General features: G+C 39.2%; 1 protein-coding gene across 1 annotated transcript; it reads right to left on the minus strand.

Annotated features, from left to right (window-relative positions):
- Positions 1 to 1,247: 1,247 nt before the first annotated feature.
- On the minus strand, positions 1,248 to 19,297 carry gpm6aa (glycoprotein M6Aa). The gene is made up of 7 exons (XM_031758803.2): positions 18,932 to 19,297; positions 8,411 to 8,603; positions 7,961 to 8,117; positions 6,784 to 6,937; positions 4,939 to 5,015; positions 4,195 to 4,260; positions 1,248 to 3,265 (listed from the first exon to the last, which is right to left on the minus strand). The coding sequence occupies exons 1-7, from the start codon at positions 18,966 to 18,968 to the stop codon at positions 3,113 to 3,115; spliced, it is 837 nt and encodes a 278-aa protein (XP_031614663.1). The 5' UTR covers positions 18,969 to 19,297; the 3' UTR covers positions 1,248 to 3,112.
- Positions 19,298 to 24,729: the final 5,432 nt, after the last annotated feature.

Genomic DNA, 24,729 nt, shown 5'->3' on the forward strand with positions numbered 1-24,729 from the left:
CGCTTCAGTAATGCTGAGGTCCAAACTCTAGGGAGACCAATCTAGTGACTGATGGTGTGCCATTGTGTGTGTTTTTTCTGTCCAAGTACACTTTTACTCCATTGGCAGTGGGTTTGAAATCGCTGTCATGGTGAAAAATGAAACCCTTGTCAATCAGTTGTTTTCCAGGTGGTATTGCATGACGGATCAAAATCTCACAGTACTTTTCTGCTTTTGTAATTCTATCAGTTTTTTCTGCTGTACCTCTCTCCTGACCTCCTCCATACATTTCGACCATGATTCCAACCAATTTCAGATTTGGATTCGTCACTCAAGGAGACCTTTTACCCACTGATATTCTGTACAATTCTTGTGTAATTTCTTGTGTACATCTGCCTTTTCTCCCTGTTTTTTTTCCTTAAGAATGGCTTCTAGACAGCCACCCTTCCACTGAAACCATTTCTCATTAGGCTTCAGTGAACAGTAGATGGATCAACTGAAGATGTGCCAGATGAATCTCTCAGGTCGTGTGTCAAGTCTTTGCTGGATTTTTTCCAATTTCTGAAGGACATGATTTTCACATACTGTTCATTATGCTGTAGGTATACCACTTTTTCTTTTGTCCTCCATTTTTCTGGTTTTATCACATTCCTTTAAGGACTCTCTGCCCCCCATGCCAAGGTATGATACGTTTTTGATTAACAGATTTTGGGTAATAGCTCTTTAGGCGTCACATTGCCAGCCCAAAAATACAATTTTACATCTGTCAAGCTTTGTTGTCTTTGGCATTTTTGTAGATTAACCTAAAGAAATGGAACAAATTATGTTTCTGCTAGTAACCAAGTGTTTAAAGATTCAATTTAAAATTGGTTCTTTCCTACATTGTCTATTATGTGTAAACAAAACACCGGTACATCCTCTGAGTTAGGTGTCTTTTTTATGCTAGTATGATTCCATGGTCAGTGTTAAGTTGCTTAACAATCTATTTAGGTTGTTATTCATTTTTTTTATTTGAAGTGATTAAGAATAAAGGATGACATCTAGTGGTATGATGTAGTTGCTGAGTCGATTTTCTTCTTACCTTCATCAGTGTCCTTTACTCTTTGATCATTTTAGTTCATCTGTCTATAAATGAATCCTCTTGGCTGTACTTACAGATTCACTGGAAAGCTAAGAGTTTATATTTTTGTCTTATATTGTAACTCTTTAAAATCCTGTGCTACTGCCTGTAGAATTGGTCCACATCAAAACAAACTGGTCACAAGAAACCAATGGTATTTATTAACAAGTACACAAGTGAATTTTATTTATGCAAGCAAATTTGATCATACAGGTCAAATAAGCCACTTCAAGCTGTTGGCACATGAATGTACAAAACAGATTAGATTTAAAGCCTGCTACTAAGCATCCGTAGTGAAAGTACAAAAGACTAATATGAGGAGAAAGCTGAGAGCATTTTTTCAGATCATTACAGAGTATGCAATGTTGGTACAAGTATTAGCTTTAAGACATGGTTTAAACCTCATCACAAACTAAATAGACACAACTCAAAGACTACAGTCGCTAATATTAGGAGCATAACGCAGTAAGCGTGGGAGGTTTAGTACTGCACATATAAACAAAAGGTTTATCCAGCAAGACAGTCAATAGTGTAAAAATAAAGAGGTGAAATAAAGTAACTTATGAGTCAAAAAGACTATATTGATGCATGTCCATGCCACGAGAAACATCTAAATTCACAGTCTTTACTAACAGTACAGTTATCCAACTTTGAGTTGAACATCAATGCGCTTACATCTAGAGAGAGCACAGAAATGGTCAAAGAAGTGCATGAAACTAGCTTTGAGAAATACTGACAGAAAGAAAAAAATCGCCAGGCAATGAACTGACAGGCCACCTCTGTATGTGGATTTATAGGCAAGTTACAGTTACTGTAATGAACAAAATTACGGTGACACACACTTTTCTCACATCTGAAAATTCCACCAAGGAGTGCCATTACACAGACAACTTTTGACCGTCAGGCCTTCTTTTCAGGTTGGGGCTGATAGATGCAGGTAGGACTGATTTCTACTTACTCTCACAAGAAATGTCTTTAAATGTCAGTGCTTAACATATAGGTATACTTATCAGTATATATATCAGTATATACAGTGCAGAGTACTGCAAAACAGGAGATTAGTATTTATAAAGTTCAACTTTAGAAATTAAAAAAGGGAATATGAAAGCATGTTTGCATGTGCATTTGTGCGAGTCCGAAAATATATCTAAATGGCAAATATATCATAAAATAACCCACAATTTATCTTCAATTCACTAATCCTATCTATCAAAGTCAGTATTTCCTGTTTAACAGGCTTGGCACATCTAGCAAATATTATTTTACTCTGATTTGGTATTTTTGCGTTGTCTTGTTATTTTTTTTAATTATGTTTCACATAGAAAAACAGATTAAATTGCTTTCATGTGAAAGTGGTTTTAATCCCTGGGAATACTGGTATGGCAAAGGCTTACAATGCTTCATAGTTGTATTGTGAAATTTAAAATATTTTCAAAACTAACCATCCACTCACATACAGTACACAGTTCTTGAACATGAAATCTTCAGACACACGACATGAGAAATGTGCTTGAAAACCCTTTGAAGCCCCTGTTGACCCCCTCAGGAAATCAGCATAAAATAAATTATCCAAGAAGGCAAAATGACACTTGGTATAAAATAAAGTTTAAGAAAAATAAAACAATTGTACACTATTAAAAAAGAAAAAAACATAAATACTACTGCTACTTCTGACTCTAAAAACTACACTAAAACTACTGTCAGCACTAAATAACTCTTATTCAACTTGTTCAATAATACAACTGCCAAAATGATAACACCATCCATGAGAGAGGTAAAGGGGCTTTTTTTTTTTTCATCTGAAATGCTGTTTGTGACTGGGGAGGTTTATGTGACGTTCCCCCCCAAGACCACATTTGTCATATGACGCACCAGTGACATCAGCAGTGGCGAGGGCCCTAGGCGCCATCCGCCCCCCCTCGGGAGGGGATGGTAGAGAGAGACAGATAGAAAGCAAGAAGAGAGAGAGAGTGAGAGAGGCCGGAGTGGCAGGGCCAGGCCTCACGCTGGTTTTTATGTGTAGGCGTTGAGACGCTCCTTGGAGCGAGTGGAATGGATGTCGTGAAGCTCCTGCTCCTCCTTTGACTTGATGTCCTCATACTTCTGCATCCGGCAGGCGTCCTTCACGTAGGCCCAGTTGGCAGATAGCACCATCAAGTAGTGGATCTGTAAGGAAATCATTCCCATTTAACAAATCACACAAGGTCAGCTGTATTTCATAATCTATGCATTATCATTATTGATTTCTTAAATGTATTCATTTTTAATACTGAATAGACTTTAAAAGCTGATCTGAACCCTTGGATTAAGGACAACAATCGTCCAGCAGGTGGCAGCATAATTCTAACTGTGTTGGACTTGTGTTACCATGGCAGCAGTGGTTATAATGAATGTATTGTGGTTTAATGACTGAGGTTGTTACACAGCTTTTCTTTTCACAGGGACTGGCAGTTTTATATTTGCTCTGCAAATATAAAACTGCAGGTTGGGGCTGATAGATGCACCCTGGGGCGCACTCTGTCAGTGCGCCCCAGGGTGGCTGTGGCTACAATGTAGCTTGCCATCACCAGTGTGTGCATCTGTTGTTTTCCAGCTAAGTTTGGAGAGATTAATCACAGCAAAAACACTGCGATGTGAGGAAACTAGTTCAGCCCACAATTTGCACCATCATCTCCAGTAGCAAACACTTTCTGTTTCTCAGAAAATGGCTCCTTGCAAATTGCTGATTACTGAGTGATGTTTGCAACAATCTCCGAGCCTTTCTTCTCCCTGTTTCCATGACAACGGCATGACATGCCTGGCTCCTCCGAAAGAGGGAGGGAGACAAACAGTCTTTTTCACTGCGCCAAAATGCCTTCTCTCCTATCTACAGCTATTCTCTCACAGGTAAATATAACAGAAGCTACTGATCCCGCTACAGCATTTCTTCTCACTTGCCTCCATTTTCAAAAATTGTCTTACAACTGCACAGTGTTGCTGCAACAGCAAAGCTTAATCTGATCTTCATGAAAAAAATACTGCATTACTTAAAATAAATTAATAAATAAAACTTAAACCGGTTTCAGTTTGTTTTCATTGTCTTATCGGTGGCTTACCATAGCAATAACAGCAGCTCCTGCTCCAGCAAGGGCGCAGATGAACAGGTGGAATGTCATGTCCAGCTGGATCAAAAACAAACCGCAGGACATATTAATCTTCAGGGGTTAGCAGACATCTTTGGCAATAAAAAATCATTGACTCTGATTCTTTTTCATGTCCATAAATTCACATTCGATATCTGTGACACATTTACCGTCAGTATGTAAATGCTCAAGTTTCTCATCAGAAAAACTGCAATTTCAGTGTTAAAAAATACTTTGACTTTTGTCAACTGTCTAACATGTGAGTTTGGGGTCATAGTCTGAGTTTTCTGTCAAACTTTGACTTTTAAGTCAAATAATTTGAATGGCGTTCATACCTTGCCGTGCTGTCAGTTCAGGCATGCTGTCATTCTGCCAATCAATTTGTCAGTTTTTGTTTTCCCTGCTCCCCAGTATAGGTGCACTTTATTCTTTTGCCTTTGTGGTCTAGAATGTGTGAATCTGACAAATCTGACAATATTATTGCTGTAATGAGGACTAACTGGTGTTTTTTGCAGTTGATGCAGGTTCTGTTAATTGTTTTTCATTTAAAAGTAACCTTTAGAAGAATACCTGCAAGGAATCCCACTGTTGGAAAGCTATTCACAGTGATTCCTTCACTATATTACGTAATGATTTGTCTTATGTTTTAAACCCATCTATAATTCATTTTACAGCATTACAACATTAGACATCATTTAGTACTCAAAGTTACCTTACCTCATTCGATTCACACATCCTGTAGAACTTCTCAGATCCAGTGCACATAGTTCTGGCCTCCGCAATTGGCACAATACCTGAAATGGGTCAGTATATTTATAAATGTAAATGCTCTGGAACAATAGAGCAGATACAGCACAGATGACCACAGGATGCAAGTAGTGGCAAAAGGTTTATATGGACTATCAGATAGTCCATATATGCATCTGTCACTTCATTAGTTGCACCTTGTTACTGTTGAATGGAGCCCATTTTGCCTTCAGAACTGCTGTAATTCTTTCTAGTGCAGATTCAGCAAGGTAATGTTTCTCAGTAATTTTGATCCATAGTTACTTCAGCATAAACTATATTGCTAAAAGTATTTGCTCATCTGCTTCACACACATATGAACTTGAGTGAAGTTCTGTTCTTAATTCATATGGGTTATTAAAATGTTGGCCTACCCTTTGCAGCTATAAACAGCTTTAAGACTTGGCTCCAGCTGCATGCCCATGGAAATATATTCCAGAAAGCTCTCTACCCACTGTTCTTGTGCTAATCTGAAGTCCACATGAAGTTTGGAGGTCTGTAACGATTGGTTCTGCAGAAACCACCGTGCACTATGCGTGTGAGGATCCACTGACCCTGCTCTGTGATTTTTCATGGCCTGTGGCTAATTTCCTCTTGTTCCTAAACTCTTCCACTTTGTTGTACTACCACTAACAGTTGACTGTGGAATATTTAGTAGTGAGGAAATTTCATGACTGGACTTGTTGCACAGGTGGCATTGTGATGCCACATGGAAGTGACTGAGCTCCTGAGAGCACCCCAGACCAGGCAATGTTTTCCTTCTTCTGTTGTCTTTTTTCTGAACAAATTGCACCCTCAGCTTCCTGTTCTTCTCTGACAGGAGGAGCACCCAGTGCGGTCTTCTGCTTCTGTAGCCCATCTGGTTCAAGGTTTGATGTGATGTGTGTTCAGACTTGCTCTTCTGCATACCTTGGTTGTCACAAATGGTTATTTGAGCTACTGTTGCCTTCCTACTAGCTTTATTCAGTCTGGCTATTCTCATCTCACCTCTGGCATCACCAAGGCATTTTAGGTCAGAGAACTGCCTCTCACTGTATATTTTCACTTTTTTAAACCCTAGAATCAGCTGTGTGGGGAAATCCAAATAGATAATCAGTTTCTGAAATACTCAGACCAGCCCATCAACACCTACACCATGTTCAGAGTCACTTTGATCGCCTTTCTCCCCCATTCCGTTGCTCATTTTGAACCTCAGAAGGTCTTGACAGTGTTTACTTGCCAAGTTTGATATTCTGTGAGTTTTGTGACATGGTGCTTTAGACCATCAAAAGATGGATTCACTGGGATCGTTAAAGGGATGGACAGGGTCGGCAACAATACCCAGATAGGCTGTGACATTTAAGCAATGCTCTGTTGCTAGTAAAGAGGTGAAACGTGTGCCACACTATTACACCACCACCACAGGTATGTTGACTCAAGGCAAGATGTATCTGTGTTTTTATGTTGTTTATGCCAGATTCTCATATCTAGTGAATTTTTTATGGTGTTTATCATTTCCATACAGTCTCATTCTGCTATACTTAAAAAATAATATAATTTTACTCACTTTTATTATTTACCCATATCCTAAAGACATGTTTAATCCATTTAAAAGAAAACCACCTTGAGGCTACACTTAAGAAATTGATTTTATATATTTACTAGCTGTTCACAAAAGTAAAAAGTAGTAATTTACATACAGCATAAATTTCTGTCACCGAGTTATTTCTAAGCACACAGAGGGGTGAAAAACAAAAGTAATGTGGGGGGAAAAAACTGGAGAATATTCATGCTTACCATACTGGCGTGGGTCAAGGCATAGGCTGGCTCCCTCCAGGACAGTAGTATTTTGGCAAATATTCCAGATGTTGAAATATATGAAAACTGGGATGGAGGTAAATGCAGTCACTCCAAGCCAAGCCAGCATGAAGATGTATGTCAGCATGATGAACTGAAAGTGGGAAACGGTACAGATGAACATGGATTACTGAAGTGGAACCATATTTATTTGATGCAGTAATACTAACACCTTCCAAGGCATTGTGGCTAGTGTAAAACTGATCATTTAGACCAGTGGTCCCCAACCTTTTTTGCGCCACAGACCGATTTATGTCCAACAATATTTTCATGGACCGGCCTTTAAGGTGTCGCGGATAAATACAACAAAATAAAACCACTTCCAGTACCAAATAGAAGAAGATTTATTCCTAACACATGGGAAAAGACCCAGGGAAACAGAGTTAACGTTTAAAAATGATAAAAAAAAAGATAAAAACCCTGAAACCCATAAATTTCACACCTGAGCCTCAACTCTCGCAGCCCGGTACCAAACGACTCACGGACCGGTACCGATCCGTGGCGCGGGGGTTGGGGACCACTGATTTAGATGTTGACTTGAAGAACAACTTCAATAGAAGCCAAAGAAAAGATGATGAGATCAGAATTCCTCTGTGTAGACACATTTCTTTAGTAGAGGAACTTGAGAAATCTAAAAATTTGATATATTGATAATAAAAAAAAATACTATATATCAAACAGAAGCGATGAGCACACATGTGAATGGCCTCAGATTACATTAGGTTTGTATATCCCCCTTCAATGTCTTCTTTCCTCTGAAAAAATGTGGTGCTATTTATACTGTACTTTCTTTTGGGGAAATTAAAAATAGTTGAGTTATAGTACTCCTAAAGGCTCTATTGTGGCTGACCTTTTTCAGCCTTTTCAAAATAGTGAAACCTCACCAAATACAGGGGTCAACTCTAAAAACATCATTACATATAGAGCTGGGGAGGGCATGAGTGGTGTCACATTGGCCACAAAAAAGTGTCAGGTAGTGAAACCTACTCAGCCTTCAAGGGAAAGTCCCTGGGAAATGACCTGACATTTACTAGGTGATTCCCGAAAAGAGTAAAAGCTTATATAGAGTAATAGTTATATATTTTATAGTTAATATGAAGTAAAATAGTAGCCCTACCCAGGCACTGACACAACGTCCACATGTTGTGATCTTGAAGTCCCCGTACAGATCTTTAATGGCACCACTTGTGAAGAATCCCTCCACCATTAGCAGGATGCCATAGACGAAGAAAGCCGATGCAATGCCGTAAATCACATACTTAATAATGTCAATCCTGGAGAAGGAATAGAGAACAACAGAAATGCAGTCTAAAAGAATAAGAAGTTACCCTTTCTTTTTAAGATGTTAGCAAGCATATTCATACAAAAATACCCACACAGGAAAATTATATAGATAATTACGGGCCTCTTAAACAGAAGTAATTAACATAGCTGTCTTTGCTCAGCTTGTGCAGTGGATCTTTAGGATGTGTCAAAGCACATATACTTGTGTATTTTATATTGTTGAAGTATGCAAACTATGTTTTCTTGGTAATCAACAGAGCTGTTTAGAACCTTTGTTACTTACATTGTAAAGACATCCAGTGAATCCACAGGGCTCCTCACAACCTCAAAGTAGTCCTGGAGGATGGTGACAGTGCCAGTCAGGGCTTCATGTCCACAGCCACAGAAGAGGGCCACACCAGCATACAGCAAGATGGTGGCTATGAGGGATGGGTATGGAATCCCACCCAGGCATTTGATGCAGCATTCAAGGCATCCTAAACGGACAATGAGATTAACCAACAAAGACTGTTAAAATTCTGAGAGGAAAAACAGGAGACGTGGCACAAAGTAACAGAGACATTTTTGCTGCATTTGCTGTGTTTTAAATTATTTATCAATACATTAGAATTGAGCAAATGCATCTGCATGCAGTACACTGTATTTCCATTTCCATTTAATGTTCTCCAGGAATCAAACCAGCTGGGAGGCAGCTATGCATGTAACACTGCAAGCTAAGTTTGACTGCAGTACTCCTTTCCCTTTGCCTATGTTAAAAAACAACAACAAAACCCTATCAAACAACTGTGTTATTTGTTCTGTCAGCTCTATAGCCCTACGGATGATGCTGACATTTTATCCAGCATTACAAACTCAGCCCTAGTTTCACATAGTAATCATGACCTTTAACCCCATTCTACTTTCCTCAGCTTCCTGTCCCAGGGGGTTCTTAAGGTAACAAATCACTGCTCAGGTTCATCTTCAATCTCCTGTCACACAGACTGCTCAAAAAGAAGCCACGTCTGTAAATATTGTACCCAGGTGTGTCTTTATGAATTGCTTTGATTTATGAGTCTCCATCTCGTGTTTGTATATTTCTGTGTGTGTGTGTGTGTGTGTGTGTGTGTGTGTGTGTGTGTGTGTGTGTGTGTTTTGTGCTACTGAGTCAGTCATTTCCCAGTAACTACAACAGCGGTACAGAGGTATTTCCTGTGTAAGTGCAAAATGAATCCAGTGTTGCAGTGTTTTGCTGTATATTATCCAGACAGATTCATTTTTCACAAAGCCAGACCATTCTGAAACAGCTAGACCTGTATTAAAATTGGAGAGCTGCTTCATAAATATTCTAAATGATTAAAGTTGTAGTCAGTAAACAAATGTGGTATATGTGCTTTTATGACCAGCACAGCATTACTCTTGATCAGATGTAAGATGATCATGGCCCATGATTAAATTCATCTGCATTGGTTTTGCTGTGCTCATTCAGAAGAGACGCAGTGACTCTGTTGTCAGTTGCAAAGATGATAAGATTTCAGGATGTTTTCAGCTCCATTCTTTTAAAGGTTGTCTAGTCATCTTCACTTTTGTTTCAAAGCAGCAGTCAGAGCAATATTCCTCCTCCTCAACTCTCTTCGTGTGACTCTGATCCAGACATGAGTGGAATACCAAGTAGCTGGTCCGCCCGCTGGGCTGTGCTGAGCACTCAAACGCTTGGTGCAGTTACAACCTTCACCCAGGGTTTCCTAGATTATCTACATCCTAACTGATGTAATCCACTGCTAGACTGTGGAATGTCTATTCGGCTTCTGTGCTGTATTTTAAACATGTTTCTGTCCATACACGGGTTTGCTGAATGCTGTATCCTAAATGATCTGTGCAGCTTTTCACACTTTCAATCCAAACAACTCTGCTGTGCCTGTTAATAAGCTTCTGATTTTAGTCTCTGTTTAAGTATTCTCAGCTCATACAGTGTATGCTTCGATATAAGGTTTAAAGATGAGGTACACTATATGTTTATAGTATGCATTATATCTCAAACTGGTGATTCCCCCATTGAATAGAGGGACTGCAGTGCCATTTGTCTGCCTTTATCATCACTGCCTTAGTAATTCTCCAGCATTCCCACTGACTCACCAAGGAAGAGACATCAAATTCAGGGAATACTTCACCTCTTGGTAACTATCAGGTACTTACAGTGCCACCTGACATGCACTCCTAGGTGGTTTCACGCTAATTCACACCTTCCGTCATGTGACTCTGAGAACCCGCAGTAGATTTAAATGGCCTAGACTCCCTCTCCACCAGTAAAACAGATGCTGCTAAAATTCTGCCGTTTTTAGTGCATTCCAGGAGTGCTTTGGGGGACGCTCCCATAGCCGAGCCATCAGTTTAATCAATGTAATCAAAAATGAATTTCTATGAATCACTTTGTATAGTCTCACTTGGAATAGAGCTGTTTTTATTCCGAAACCTGCATCCTAATAAAATAGTGAGAAAAAGAGAGTTTTAAAGAACTCTATTCAGTCCTGTGGAAAACTAAGTACACCCCATGATTCAATAGTTTGTAGAATCACCTTCCGCAGAAATAACTTGGAGTAATTCTTTTCTGCAGGGCTTTATCAGTCTGTGACATTGTTGTGGAGGAATATTGGAACAAAGTCCAAAGTTCATGTTGCAAAGTTGCCTTAGTTCATTGAGGTTTGTGGGCATTTGTATATTCTCAGCACTCTTAAGGTCCCACCACAGAATTCCAATCAGTTGACTTTGACTCAGCTGATGCGACACTTTGATTCTTTTCACGAGTTCACGAGTTCAAGGTCACGATCAACTCAGTAACTGCAAGGTCCACAGGAACTGTGTTTGACAGTTGCTTGTGCTGATATGGTGTGATTGATTTTTGCCAAATGTGACGATAGTCAAACATCTCCACTTTGGTTTTGACTGTGCAAAGTACTTTCCAGAAGTCCTGAGGTTTGTTCAAATGCTACCCTTCCAATCACGCCATATTTAATTCCTATGGAAGCAGTAAGAGTGTGGTTAGTTTTGCATAAGACTGTGTAAAGTCATGTGTAAGCGTTTGTTTTTAACACGATTGCATTCTGCAGTTACAATATTTTGGATAGCAAAATTTTCTGTTATCATTATTTAAGGGTGTCAGGTTGTCTTTTTCTGGCAACTTATGCATGAAAAGGTCTCCAGATGCACAGCAGTGCCAAGGCTCTGAGACCAACCAAATACATGTTAACACACAATCCTCATAACTTTGCAGTATAATGTCTGGAATGCCTTAGAAATCAAGGATCTGTTACCTAAACTGGACTTTATCAGATTCGCTCCTTCATTTCCCAAGGTCATGTGAATGTAGCTATTTTTGTTCTTTGCTTGAGTACCCTCTACAAGTCTATCTGTCACTACCTCTTGCCCCAGATTCATTATGTTGAGTTGCCTTAACACTTCAGGAAACAGGCACTGACAGAATTTATTGATGCAGCTGTGATTACTGACAAGATGAGAGTGTGGCAGAGAGTTCAGAAACTCTTACCCTCTTGGCCACAGTGCCCATTTATGAGCCAGAGAAAGAGTCAACTGTTGAGTCAAGTACTCCCCACAAATACATGGATTTGTATGTAGTACTGATGGGATATAAATTACTGCAATGTTCCCAGTTAATTTTTTATTTATTTCCAAACTATGTCACTTGTATGGAAAAATAAGGTTTTTCAGCCATCAGAAATAGATAGAATAGATATAAGACATTTTCTCTTGCATTTTGAGTCTTAAACACACAAACACAGCAGCCTTTGAGATATGCTGGTGTTGATTTAGTGCAGTAATTGAGTGGAGCCTGTATTTAACATGAAGAGAGACAAGGGGTAATATCAATGATTTAAGTGATGGCCTCAATCAAGGCTTATTTCCTTGCTTTTCTGCACATAGCAAAAAGCAGCTGCAATTTTAAACAGACTACTTTTCCGCCAAGCAATAAACAGAATTGGCTACTAGTATGTTTGTACATTGTACTGTAAATGTAACTACAGAGTACAACACACATAATATTTGTCTATATGTGACTTGACTTAAAGAGTTTCCATGGAAACAGTTGAAGATGAAGTTAGAAGGCAGGATGAAAGCATTACTGAGTGGATGTAACAGACTAATGTTTTATTGATTGTCTGCTCTTAATTCTGTGAAAGGGAAACTCATCACACCCAGTAAAGAGAGGTGTGTAAGAAAAGGACCAGATTCAGTGATAAAGTTGTAAATGTAGGTAAATCTAGGTAAAAACGTAAAAACTAATAAGGCTTCCATCTTTTTCTGAGAGAAAAAAATGTATTCACGTGAGTAGAAACAGCTGAATTTACAGTAACGTCTTATTAGCTTAGCTTCCCCCATTTCACATTTGCTATGGTCCTTCCAGTTTTTGAAACTGCAGTGATAAAAGATCACCAGCAATTGGTTTATGATCTCATATGTTATCTGTCTTCCTCACCCCATTAAAAAATACCAGTGCGTGCTATCATTTGCTCTCTGTAAACCTTCATTGATCCTAAATGAATTTGAGACTCTGAGTGGATGAAAAATGGCAAACGGACGATGAAGAGTTAGTGGATGCTTGATCAATAATTTAGAAGTGGCACAGTGCGGAGGCACACAAGTCTCCCACATTCATTTTTTATGCTTTCTGCTTAGCCCCACATCACCTGTGATAAAAATAAAAGATGGCCTGCTTCAGGGGTCATGGGTATTTGAATGGCTGCGTCGTATAGGAAACAATGACTGTCAAGTAGGGAAGTTTGGTGCAACCAAGCAGATTTAAAATGGACTAGAATTGCAGTGACAAGGACCATCTGCGTACTTCAATGAATATATGTGATGTTTTTGTTTTGCCTTATTCTGATCTGGAGTACACCCGCAATGTTTAAGGTAAGCTTAGTCTACAAAGCACGTTTTACTCAGAATAACCTATTTTCATGTTTATGACCAACATTTAAGGATTTTCTTGCCTCAGCGTGTTGATTAAATACATTTCATCGGCGCAAATCTTAACTCTAGCAAAACCAGGATTAATGCTATTCAGTTTTGAACAAAGAGACAGATTTAGAAGATGGCACTGTTTTAAATATTTTATTTTCCCAGAACAAAGCCACATTTTTTTTTTCAAGGGAGGAAAGGGAGGGGGTGAAATTGAAGCCTGTGAGAGCCCAAACACCGTGGTCCAATCAACAGAAGGCGTCTCCCTAATACAAAGAGAAAGGATGACCCCCTCCCAAGGCCTCTCCCACCTCCCACTTCTCCTCCATCTGTCAGTGCCATAGCTGACAGGCAAAAGGGATACACACATACACACGTTCTCTCTGACCTAGTCAACTTTTGCATGATGGTTGAGGTAATGTTGTCCATATCAGATCAGTGCAGGGTTAATTTATGGAGTAACTTAGGGTGGATGATGAATTGGATGAATTCTGCGAATTACAGTGTTGTGATGTTTCTCAGACATTTCCACATTATGAAATTTGCTTAGTTCATCCATAGGTCAGTATTTGACGTGTGGTGGTCCTGTTAAACTGAAAAAATAATTTCTCTTTAAGGCTAGAGTACCTTTAAGACATTTTTTCCCTATTGACACAAATATTTCTTAACCAAAATAGTTCTACATCTAGCAAAATATCAGACATAAAAGACATAAAAAAATATTGGGCAGATTCCAAATACTTGCTTTCATAGATGATTTTTACTCAAATGGTTGTTTATTCGACCCTGAATTGGATGAGCGGAAGAAAATTAATGGATAGACGGATGGTTGCTTATGTTGGTTCATTCCTAATTAAAAAGGATTTCTTCCTTTTGAAGTCATATAGGGATATGAGGCTTTGCTTTTGATGCAGTTTTAGCATCTGAGAAAATAAATAGCATGCTGCATTAGAGTATTAAATTAACAAAATTCATTAAAGACGATGACAGAAAAAGGAAGGATAATCTAATTCTCTGTCTGCTCATTCATTTCTAACACGAGAGATCCAATAAGAAAGATCAATTTTCCCACATACAGCTAGCATCTATTAGGAGTTTTGTGTGGGGACGGGGTGGTGGTGAGCCTGGTCAGACAGAGAGACAAGAGAGAGCGAGATCTCAGTGGGGGGATGGTGTGCCTGTGTCAGACTGAGTGTAATGGGCGTGCATGCGTCTCGTTGCTTTCCTTGTTCCTTTAATGCACCCCACCCCCCTTCCCCTGCAGTGAGCAGGTTTTTTTTCTGCTCCTGTGTGCCCCCATCTCCTCTGCGCATGTTTAATCAACCAGCATGGTTGCCATGACAACCGCAGCGCAAAATCTGAGAATAGACCGGGTACTTGAGAGCCGTGACCCACTTACTGTATGTCAACAAATTCAGTGGGACAATAGTGAACGAGACACATTACACATAAAACCCCTTCAGGGCTAAAAGGTTGTTCCACACCAGGCCTGGAAGCTCAGCTACTGATTTCCTCTCTTCCTTTTTCACAGAGAGATGGAAGAGTCTAAACAGGACTGCGTGACTGTAGACGTGTCTTTTGTCTAAGCCAAGTTCACTCCAGGAACTAGGGGGCAAGAGTCAAAAACACAGCAAAAGAAACAAGGTTTTTGACTTTAGGTTTATGCATTTTAACCATGCAGGTATTTCCATTTCACAGGGTGAAATGAGTTTAAGTTTCCTGATTGCCAACGTCATAAGCAGCCAAAACCAAAGAATGCAGGGATTTGAAGCACAGCTCCAAAACAATAGACCGTAATGTGAGCATGTCTACAGAGTCCAACAACAGTGTTCATATTAGTACTTCAATTTTTACTCAATAACAGTTTCCTGACACACTTTACTCTGAATGACCGAAATTTTAAGCAACTTTTAAATTACATAAGCTAACACAAGACACAATCATGTTGAGTGACAACAATATCATATTATTATTTTAAGATATTGTCACTACAGTGAGCTAGTGTTTATCATCAATCTCAATGCAAGTAATTTTCAACACCTCTTAACCTATGCCTATATCTATACCATTGTGTCATTGCTCAAAACAATAAGAGACCCCACATACGTTTTTTAGCTGCTCCAGAAATAATTGCTAGAACAATTGGTGGAACTCTCTTGACCTGGGCTGGGGCAGGCTTCAAAACACTAAGGGCCAGTAGAGGAGAACATAGGAGCTCTTAGATAAGCTGCTACTTATATATGAAGTAATATATTCATGAATGTGCTGCAAGTGAATAATATCTTCTAAATAATTTATTTCTTATCATATTTGATAAAAATAAACAAAAAAACCCCAAACAAATGTGGTTTTATGTAGTGGGAAAACCATTTGTCTGACCACAGCAACTATGTTCAAAGCAGCATCTCCTTGCCTTTAGCCTAATGCAGATTTGGCATTTATCAAGTCAACTGCAAATTCAAAGTGCATGAAACTCGGTGAACCTTTAAAAAAATACAACACAATTTTTCCATTGAGTATTACAGTCACACGATGTTACTCACATGATTGTAGACGGACAAAAATGAGATGCTCGACATGTAACCACGTGCTAATCAAACAGAAGGACAAACGCTACCTTGCAGAGTAGATTCTTGGCTCAGGAAATGCTAACAGGTGTGCCTTTCTCAGTTTTTCCATTCAGCAACAGTTAGTACATCAAGTGTAAATGACCTGCAGAATCATGTTTGGTTTATTTATCCACAGTATTACCCACCATATGCTCATTTCCAGAACTTTTAGCATATTTAGCCGTGTGTTCATACTGGTCGAAACCTGCTTTTTCAACAGAAGGGCGTTGGACTGCTCCCTGTTGCTAATGGCCACTTTGGTACATAGAGTGCGCTCATACATTTGGCTAGCAGCTGAAGTGAACAGTGCCCACCTGGTGCATCTGACTCATAATCTGAGATTTGCAACCTCAGAAGAGGAAGACAGAAGGGCATTAGGATGCTGTGAGTGCACTCAATGACACCTGCACCCCTTTGAGCTGGAAGTACCAATTTATCTACAGTCCGTTTGGTAGCTTGAATGATATCTTCATCACCAAAATGATAAAGAATTGTGCTTTAAAATACATATGTAAACAATACACATTTTATTTTACAAAATGCACATCACCCACTGTGGGGGCTTTGTTTCTACATCAGGGTTACGCAAAATGATAAGCTTTTAAAATGTTGGTGTTTCTAGATGTCCAGTCTTACCGGTTTCTGTACATTTACTGGGTAGAAGCTTGCTGTAGACAGAGGCCTGTCAAGTTATTATGTTTTCCTTAATGGTGTACACTGTATGTATTTAATTTTTTCTATGATTTATCCCACTTTTTTTGCAATTAAGGTTAGATTGTGAGTTTTTGGTCAAAAATGATCAATGATTATTACAAATTATTATATATTTCTCCAGAAAAATGTGCATGAAATCAAAGTGACATGGGTGAAAACATGACTATCATCAGAGGAGTCATTGCAATCATCTTTTGTCTTCACAAACTATAGAGGGGCTGTCAAATCAATCATTTAATAAAAGATACAATAATTTAGGTAACCAACATATGCAAATTACATTGTATAATACTTGGTCTCCAGAACCTCCATCTTGGAACATGGTGATAAACTTGACTTGAAATACTTAAAATAGTGACACTATTGATTTTCCATTCAAAAGGAAAGTCTAAGCTATAACCTTTCAAACACAATACTAACTAACAGGACCAGGGTGTAGTTTCTTGTGTTATTTGTTTTTTACTGGTTAAATAATAATAGCCTATGATTTAGGAAAAAGGCTGTACGTTTCAACATCGTACCACTCAGGATCCCAGGCAGTGATTGATGTCTTTCTATGTACAAATTTCTATAATTTCTGCTACACATGGTCTACAGAGTAATTGTTCAGATTTGCCATTGGAAGGCTACAACATGGAAATTAATCCAACAACCAAACTGCCTGATGATCTGCTGGAGAAGCTGCACAATCTTAACTGCTGTGGAAACCAGTCCAGTAGTTCTCAGTGTTGTCTAGAGCGGACTTATAATAGAAGGTGTCAGGCTAAAAACAAACATTAGCTGGTTAGCTGCTTGGTATGTAATGTAATTACCAAGAGCTTCAGCCTTTAGTTTACTGTATAAAACAAAAATACAATCTCTAAGACACACTTTCCTTCTTGCTTCTGTTTGGACTGACAGCAGACTGGGCAGTGTATTGACTCACTATCCCATCTTGATGTGCAAGTCTGGTGCTACTTGCTTTGCATGCCAGCTTCATGCAATATCTCTGCAGCAAAGTATGTAGACACTACCATCAGCATCAGATGTTATGAATGTGAGGGGGTGGTGATCAGGCACAACAGTTGTGACATAATGTTGCATAAAAATTAATGGCATTAAAAGGATATAAGATGGGAGAAATCAAATGTTTGATTGTGTTGACACATGGGCAGTGATTCATAAAAGCACCCTAGTGGCGAAAACAGTGTGAGAAGCAGGTTGCATATGTCAAAGCAGAGGACTGCTTGTGTGTGAGCCTCTGCTGTAACAGGTTAGTAACAGTCAATTTGGTTTTAATAAGCTTTTGTTCAAGAAAAATGAGCTTGCTTTATATGAGTACATGCTAAATAACTACATTAATATTTTGCCCAAATTAATGGATCTGACAGACACAAAGTACATGGCTTTATTATTGAACTGTCATACAAAAATTACCCGTAGGTATGCCACTAAAAGTTGTTTGATCAAAAACTATAGGTTTTCTAGAACTACTCCTACTACACTGCTTAGTCAAGCAGTTTGATTAAGCTTACTATATTCTCCTAAGCGTCTTGTTTTCCTTTTCACTCTGTGCTGTAATCATTTCTTATGATTTCTGACTCTACATGTGCGCCTCTTCTTGTCTCTCTTCCTCCCACATTCTTAGACACAGCAAACTATTCCTGTGCTTCTGAAATGTCATCAACAGGAGTGGGTGAAGAGGGAGTAGATAATGACTTTGCCAGCGCCATGGCAACTGTTTCAGTTCGTGTGTGTGCCTGTAAGTAGTGCTAAGTTGCAGGGAAGAGCGACAGGAGGGAACACAAACATATGCCTGACACAGTAAATCTGAGAGAGAAGGAGACAAGGGAGGCGAAATAAAAAGTGTTTTCTACATGAGAACAGCATCCTCTTTACCTTTGGTATTGTGTCATTCTTTAACAAAAAATATCTTTATCCAGTCCACTGATGAAAAAATACACTTCCTTGTTTTATACTGTTGCAACCACATACTGAATCATTCATGCAGAGTAACAAGATGTGGAGGTGTGAAGTATAAATAGCAATTCAGCTCTGCACAAAGCAAACACTGCCCCTCCTAAGTGAATGAAAAAACCCCCCACTAAAAACTCCTCCTGCAACAAATGCACAGTGAATATTGCAAAGCACTGCTGCATCATACAGCACCTCGGTTTTTCCGACACAAAGGACAGAACCTGAAAGCTGCTGGTTTAAAGACTGTAATAGTTTAGTTTGGTTCCATGCTCTTCGTGTTTCTCTCTGTCATCACGACAACCATGAAAGCCACATCAAGCAAACAAAGGCAGTCCAGCCCTTGCTGTAGCAGTTCACACCCCTGTGACTACCCAGACAGCACAAACAGACGTGCACTTTTCAGTGGAGTGCTGATACTCAGTGGACAAAAGAATTCCCACAAACAGATGCTTTTTTATTCAAAGAGGGTATGGCTTACATTTGTGCACTTGTCTCTGCAAAGACACTACTGACACTGACAAAAACAAACCTACATAAATGAATTCTTCAGAACATACAAAGATTTACTTTCTTACCTTTCTGGCTCTGCCCCTCATCCATGTCTTCTTCCATTTTGCTTTTTCTTCTTTTTTAAGTAGCTAGCTATTAGTAAATAAATGTCCTGTGTAGGTTTAAAATCGTATTTATTTAAGGAGTAATCCACACATCAGTTCCCCTTTCTTTCTCTATTCTCACTTTCTCTCTCTCTCTCTCTCTCTCTCTGAACGCTTAGATTGGCTGTCAGGTGTGGTTTCTGTCAAGTGACTGGGCGATGCAAAGGATCACTTAGTCTTTGTGGTACTGTCCATTGCAAACTGCTGTGGCAAGTGCAGAACGCCTCCTTGGTCCCTGGTGGAGGAGGAGGAGGAGAGGAGTAGCAGGGCTGGCTTGAGCTGAGGGTGGTCTCTGTGGTTTGAAGGAAAGCGCATGTGTGACAAAGAGCCATGCATTTGAAAAAGGGAGGTGTGTGGAAAATGTTGGATTAAAACACTAAAAGCAGAAACGCTGGTAGCAGCTAAGCCAGAATCAAGATCTTTTCACTGTGTTGTCTAGACAGTTGTGTTCATGAGTGTTGGTGACTATTGCTTGTCTCGCTCTCCCTAAACATCACCCCCTCTCAGACAGAATGGTTAAGCCCATTACCCACCAACCCCCCCTTCCCAAGCGAGGCTGCGGCTGCTCTACATTAGCACAACCTCTCATTAAATAAGTGAGGGGGTACATCTGATTTCGAAATGGGATTCTCCTAATCTTATTAGTCCTACAGATTAAATTATACAATCACCAAGGCGTTGTCATTGGATTCTTAAATTCTAAATGCACACTATATGTCTAGACAATGCAGGCAATTACCTAAAGATTTATATTGAAATGCACTACATACTACAGCTCAAGTTATTATAAAATAATAGGAAGTTAGTGAATTTCTTCTATACCAGAAATTACATTTTAGGATAACCTGACAACTAAGGATGTAAAAAAGTCTAAAGTGCATCAGTCTCAATTTGCAGAAAGGAGCTGCAGACAAACAGATTTGTTAATGCCTCACACTGATGAAAACTGCTAAATAATTATACAAATACATACCTAGATCATGGACAGGTGCATGGACAAGACACAAGGAGCTGTAATTGGAAGAGGTATTCTAAACTGCCGCTGAGTGAAATGTGCTGTATAAATAAAACCTGACTTGACAAAGTATGGACAGATGGGTGAATGGATGGATGATCAGACAGGTGGATTAGATGAAACTTTAATGATCCCTATGGGGAATGCAAGCTTCTGCTGCAGCCAAGACCTGAGAGGCAATAGCGAAGGAGGCAAGTGAGGGTTGTAAGAGTGATTCAAGTAAGCACGCTAACTTAAATAGACTGCAACATATTCATTGGATGGAAGTTCAGTAAATTAACTTGCTAAAATACACTTTTAGTCATCCGTTATCTTGTTTGTGCCTGCTGTAATTCCAGGAATGCCAGATGCTTCATTCATAGGCCTTTCAGAAGAAAAGCAAGATAAAGTTTTTATGGTAATTATGGTAATGTGATGTGTATGTGATCATTTATTAATGATTATATATAATGCTTTATTAATGTTTAATTGCTTAATGTAACATTCATGGAATTATTCAATTAGCCTACTTTAGTTTGTTGTCTAACCAACTGGTGTGTCAGAAATGTCCAATCCACTGAGTACCGCTTTGTAATTAAAATTAGCATTAAATGTTTATTAGCTGTTCTGGCAGCATGGATCAATGGATGGTGATGTCTGTAGTAAGAGTCCAACCTTTCAGTCCATACTTTTAATACCTCAATAAGTGTCAGATGCATTATTTTGAAATATTGTGCAGAAATTCCAGAATGTCCAGATAGCAGATACGGATATATGGCTCAAGAATTCCTGTTATGTCTACAGTACCTGTCACTCTTTACAAATCCACATACATTTATAAAACAGTTATTTTTCCAGTAATTTGAATCCCATTTTTTTCAGTTTTATTCAACTCTACTGGACTGCAAGAATACTTCAAAAGGCTTAGTCAGCTGTTCTGAATAAAATACATATTAACATACATATTTTTAGAATGCTTTCTTCTAACATTTTTGATCAATTAATTTTACAGCATCATCCAACCCAGTATCACGTCAAAACGTGTAGTAGACACACCGGTCCATGGTGTCCATTTCACGCTTGCATCCTCAAAGCACGAAATGTACACGTATGCAGATGTTGCATTACTAGGAGGAAGTGATAAGCCAAGAAATTGGTAGTGACCAAAAAACAACATATAAAGTACATTCCAGGGTCCTGAATCATCCAAAACGATTAAGCTCGGCAGCTAATACATATTTACATGTAAATGTGTTAGTAATGTCTGTTGACTGCAACGCCTCTCCAATGCATGAAATGTACCAGCCTGTTCTCAGTCTCAATGCGTAATATGCAGACGATTTGTCACGTCCCAAGGTGTTCCATGGAAACGCGAAAGGTAACCTTCTGCGTTCCTATGCTACGCGGCGGATTGTGCGTGAAATCGAATAGAATGACGCTCACGCAGTAACAGACGTTCTCATGTTTCCTAATTTTTCCGAACTCATAATAACGTGTTGGGTGGCCGAAAGCGTAATATACTGACGATATGTCAACTAGCATAAAATGTTACGCTTTGGGAGTAAGAACGTGTTGAATGTACATGGCTGACCGTCTGTTACATGTTTTACCGTGATATCAGGTTACATCATCAGGTGAATGCTGTAAACACCTTCTCCTTACCAACCTGGTCATTGTGAACTCAGTAGCATATTGTTCAAAGCTCTGCTGTGCATATGTAGACTCTAAACATGCTTTCTCATAAGATCAAGAGACAATTTCTACCACTTTCTCCCTTTTCCATCTCCTTAGGGACTGCTCCATTTTTACTTTGTGACACACTATATAGTCTTAAATAGTCATTTGTATCTGGTAAATATCCATTCATCCATTTTCTTCTGCTTATCCAATTCAGGGCCACAGAGAGGGGTTGGATCCCATCCCAGATGTCACAGGGAAAGAGGCAGGGTGCACCCTGGATAGGTTGCCAGACTATTGAGGCTAACACAAAGGGAAAGAGAACCATTAACACCTACAGCTTATTTAGAATCACTAGTTAACCTTCATGCATCTCTTTGGGAGGAAACTGGATTACCTGGAGAAAACCCACAGAGGCACAGGGAGAACATGGAAGTCCACATAGAGAAGCCCCGGTGGATTTGAACATTGGACAGTGCCCTTATTAAGGAGTTTAGAATCTCTAATTAAGTAAATAGCTTTTACAGAGGTTTAAGCACTAGATATAATATGTACATTCTCAGTATGTCTCCAACACAGTCAAAGACAAACATGTCTTTGTAGGTTCTCACTAGCTTCCTCCCACACTGGCTGATCCTAAATTTAAGCACCACTATTATCTGCTTAGCTCAACAAGGGGAAAGTTGCTGAAATGTGTTTGCTTTACTGAATCAGGTCATTGTGTATATACTCTGAGCAGTGTTTTTCAACCACTCAACATTTTTTTTAATCCAGCTGTTAATTTTGTTTAACACCCGCTTATAAATATTGGGTCTTCATGTTATTTAAAGAGCTTTAAAGTGATTTGCATTCCAGTTTAATGAATGATATTTGAACATTTAAGAGCTATTGTTTGCACTTTGCATAGAAAGTATCTATATGTTGAACTTGGGTTTGTGAAGTCAGCAGCTTCAGTGACTAATACATGGTTAAACTGAAAGTACATAAAAGCATTTGAATAGCAAAAAATTAATTTTTTACATTCCAGCATACAGACACACAAAATGCCCCACCCTTGGCCTGGATAACATAGCCACACACTAACCTACTGTGGCTAAGGGTGGGAGATTTGCTGTGGGGGAGGGCTTTTTTGGGGGGAAATCCGTAGCTTATAAAGCTCCACTGGTTAGTGGAGCCCCCCTGAGGCGCTGACCTTCCTCCTCCCGCTGCATCCCGTCGGCACAAGAGATTCCTTCAGACTGCGTGCCATAACGCTGATGGGAAAAATCAGCAGATGGTGAAACACTTTCTTAGGGCGTTTTAGGGGGAAATGCTTTGTAAGATTATTTATCTGACATCTTTGATTTCAGTCACAGATGCAATGCATTTTGTATTTGAATTCAAAAGTTTGTTATCCTAATTTTGTTTTCTTACATATTTTACACATGCATATAAGTCTTTAAATCCCCTGCATGCACTTTTGACCAACAGAAGGAGGAAAAGAATCTCACTCTAAGCTTATTAATGCATCCTGGTTGTTCTCCAGAATGGGCTTGCTAGTTGCCATAGCAACCAGGCCTTAGATATTGTTGAGTAGGAGAAGCTGGATGTAGAAGTCGATGTAGAATTCACATATTACCCTGTAACCCTGGCTGGTGTTTTTTCTTTTAAATGTAAAGTAGCATATCTAACTTTAAAAAGGAAAATACCTGTAGTTAAAGTACAATTATTATTTCGCATTTATATGATATTACCAGTCGTATCTAGTATTTTAGATCTTTTAATATAAACAAATGCATCTGAATGTGAGGCTCTGACTGAAAATCTAAATTTCAGTGGTTGTCTGCCAGTGTCTGCAGAAATCAACAGGCGACAGTGCTCTCCATCTTAAGTGCTGATGTGTGTTCGCGCCTAGTCAAGCTGAGGAAAATCAAAAGACACTGAAAAATTAAGGAGGTCATGCTTTCAGCTCTACTGAGTGAGGAAGGGATGGAGGCTTTACCAACCATTGGCAATTACAGAAAGAGGATGAACAATCGCAGACTATGATACGCACTATTATAGATGTGGAGTTCGCTTAAATGTCATATTTTGACATTTTCACTCATCCATCCATGCATTTATTTTCTTCCAAGTAGTGGGAACAGGAGTAGAGTTGTGCAGACCTCCCACTCCCTGGCTCTTCAAGCTCTTCCAAAGCATCCCTGAGGTATTCTAAGCAAACAAAGACAACATAATGTTGATCCCCAGACTACCTTAATTGGCTCCTGACAATTTCTGCCATTTGCATCTGCAGTCTCATTTGTATGTTCACTACCCACAGGTTAAATCCTCACCTTTGCCTTTTGGCTCAGCTCTCTGTTTTTGCCACAACACACTGGTATATTTATCGTATCACTGTAGACTTTGTTCTTCCCACACTTTTGAATACAACTCCAAGATGCTTGATCTCCTCCTAATCAGACAACAACTCATCTCCCAAACCCTGGCTGAACCTACAGATTGTGTCCATAAAAGTTATGGACAGAATCAGTGGTACAGTCCCCATTAACTCCCCCATTAGTCAAACACCCATCAGGAGCAGGTGTCACTCCTGTGGGCAATTCAAACCTCTCAAGGGGCATCCCAAGGGATACAGTATATGCCTTTTCTATGTTTACAAAGTACATTTGGTTAAGAACCAGTGAAAGGGCTGAATGGATAGTCTGGTGTTCTGCAACCACTGGATAAAAGCCTCCTTTATCCTTCTCAAATCTGAGGTTTGACTGATGCTTGTTTTATGCTTTGAGTGGGTGTAGCTCAAAGGTAGCCTGCAGGCACTCATGGACTAGGTGGCTACAACCACTGTCTATAGTTTTCATGCTGTAATTTTTTATCTTTAAAGTTTGTTTCAGGCTTCTCCCATTTCCAGTAAACTCCGCTCTTGCTAGATTCCATGTTCCAGAAGTATCTGCTCGGCAGCGATAACAAGCTCATCGAATTCTAATTCTATAAAAACGGTAAACTATGAAACTACTGAACTACTACACTGCTGTTGTACATTGGTTGTACTGCCTACCTTTAGGATGAT

The sequence above is a fragment of the Oreochromis aureus genome, linkage group 2 (genome assembly GCF_013358895.1).
Source record: "Oreochromis aureus strain Israel breed Guangdong linkage group 2, ZZ_aureus, whole genome shotgun sequence".
NCBI classification, from domain to species: domain Eukaryota; kingdom Metazoa; phylum Chordata; class Actinopteri; order Cichliformes; family Cichlidae; genus Oreochromis; species Oreochromis aureus.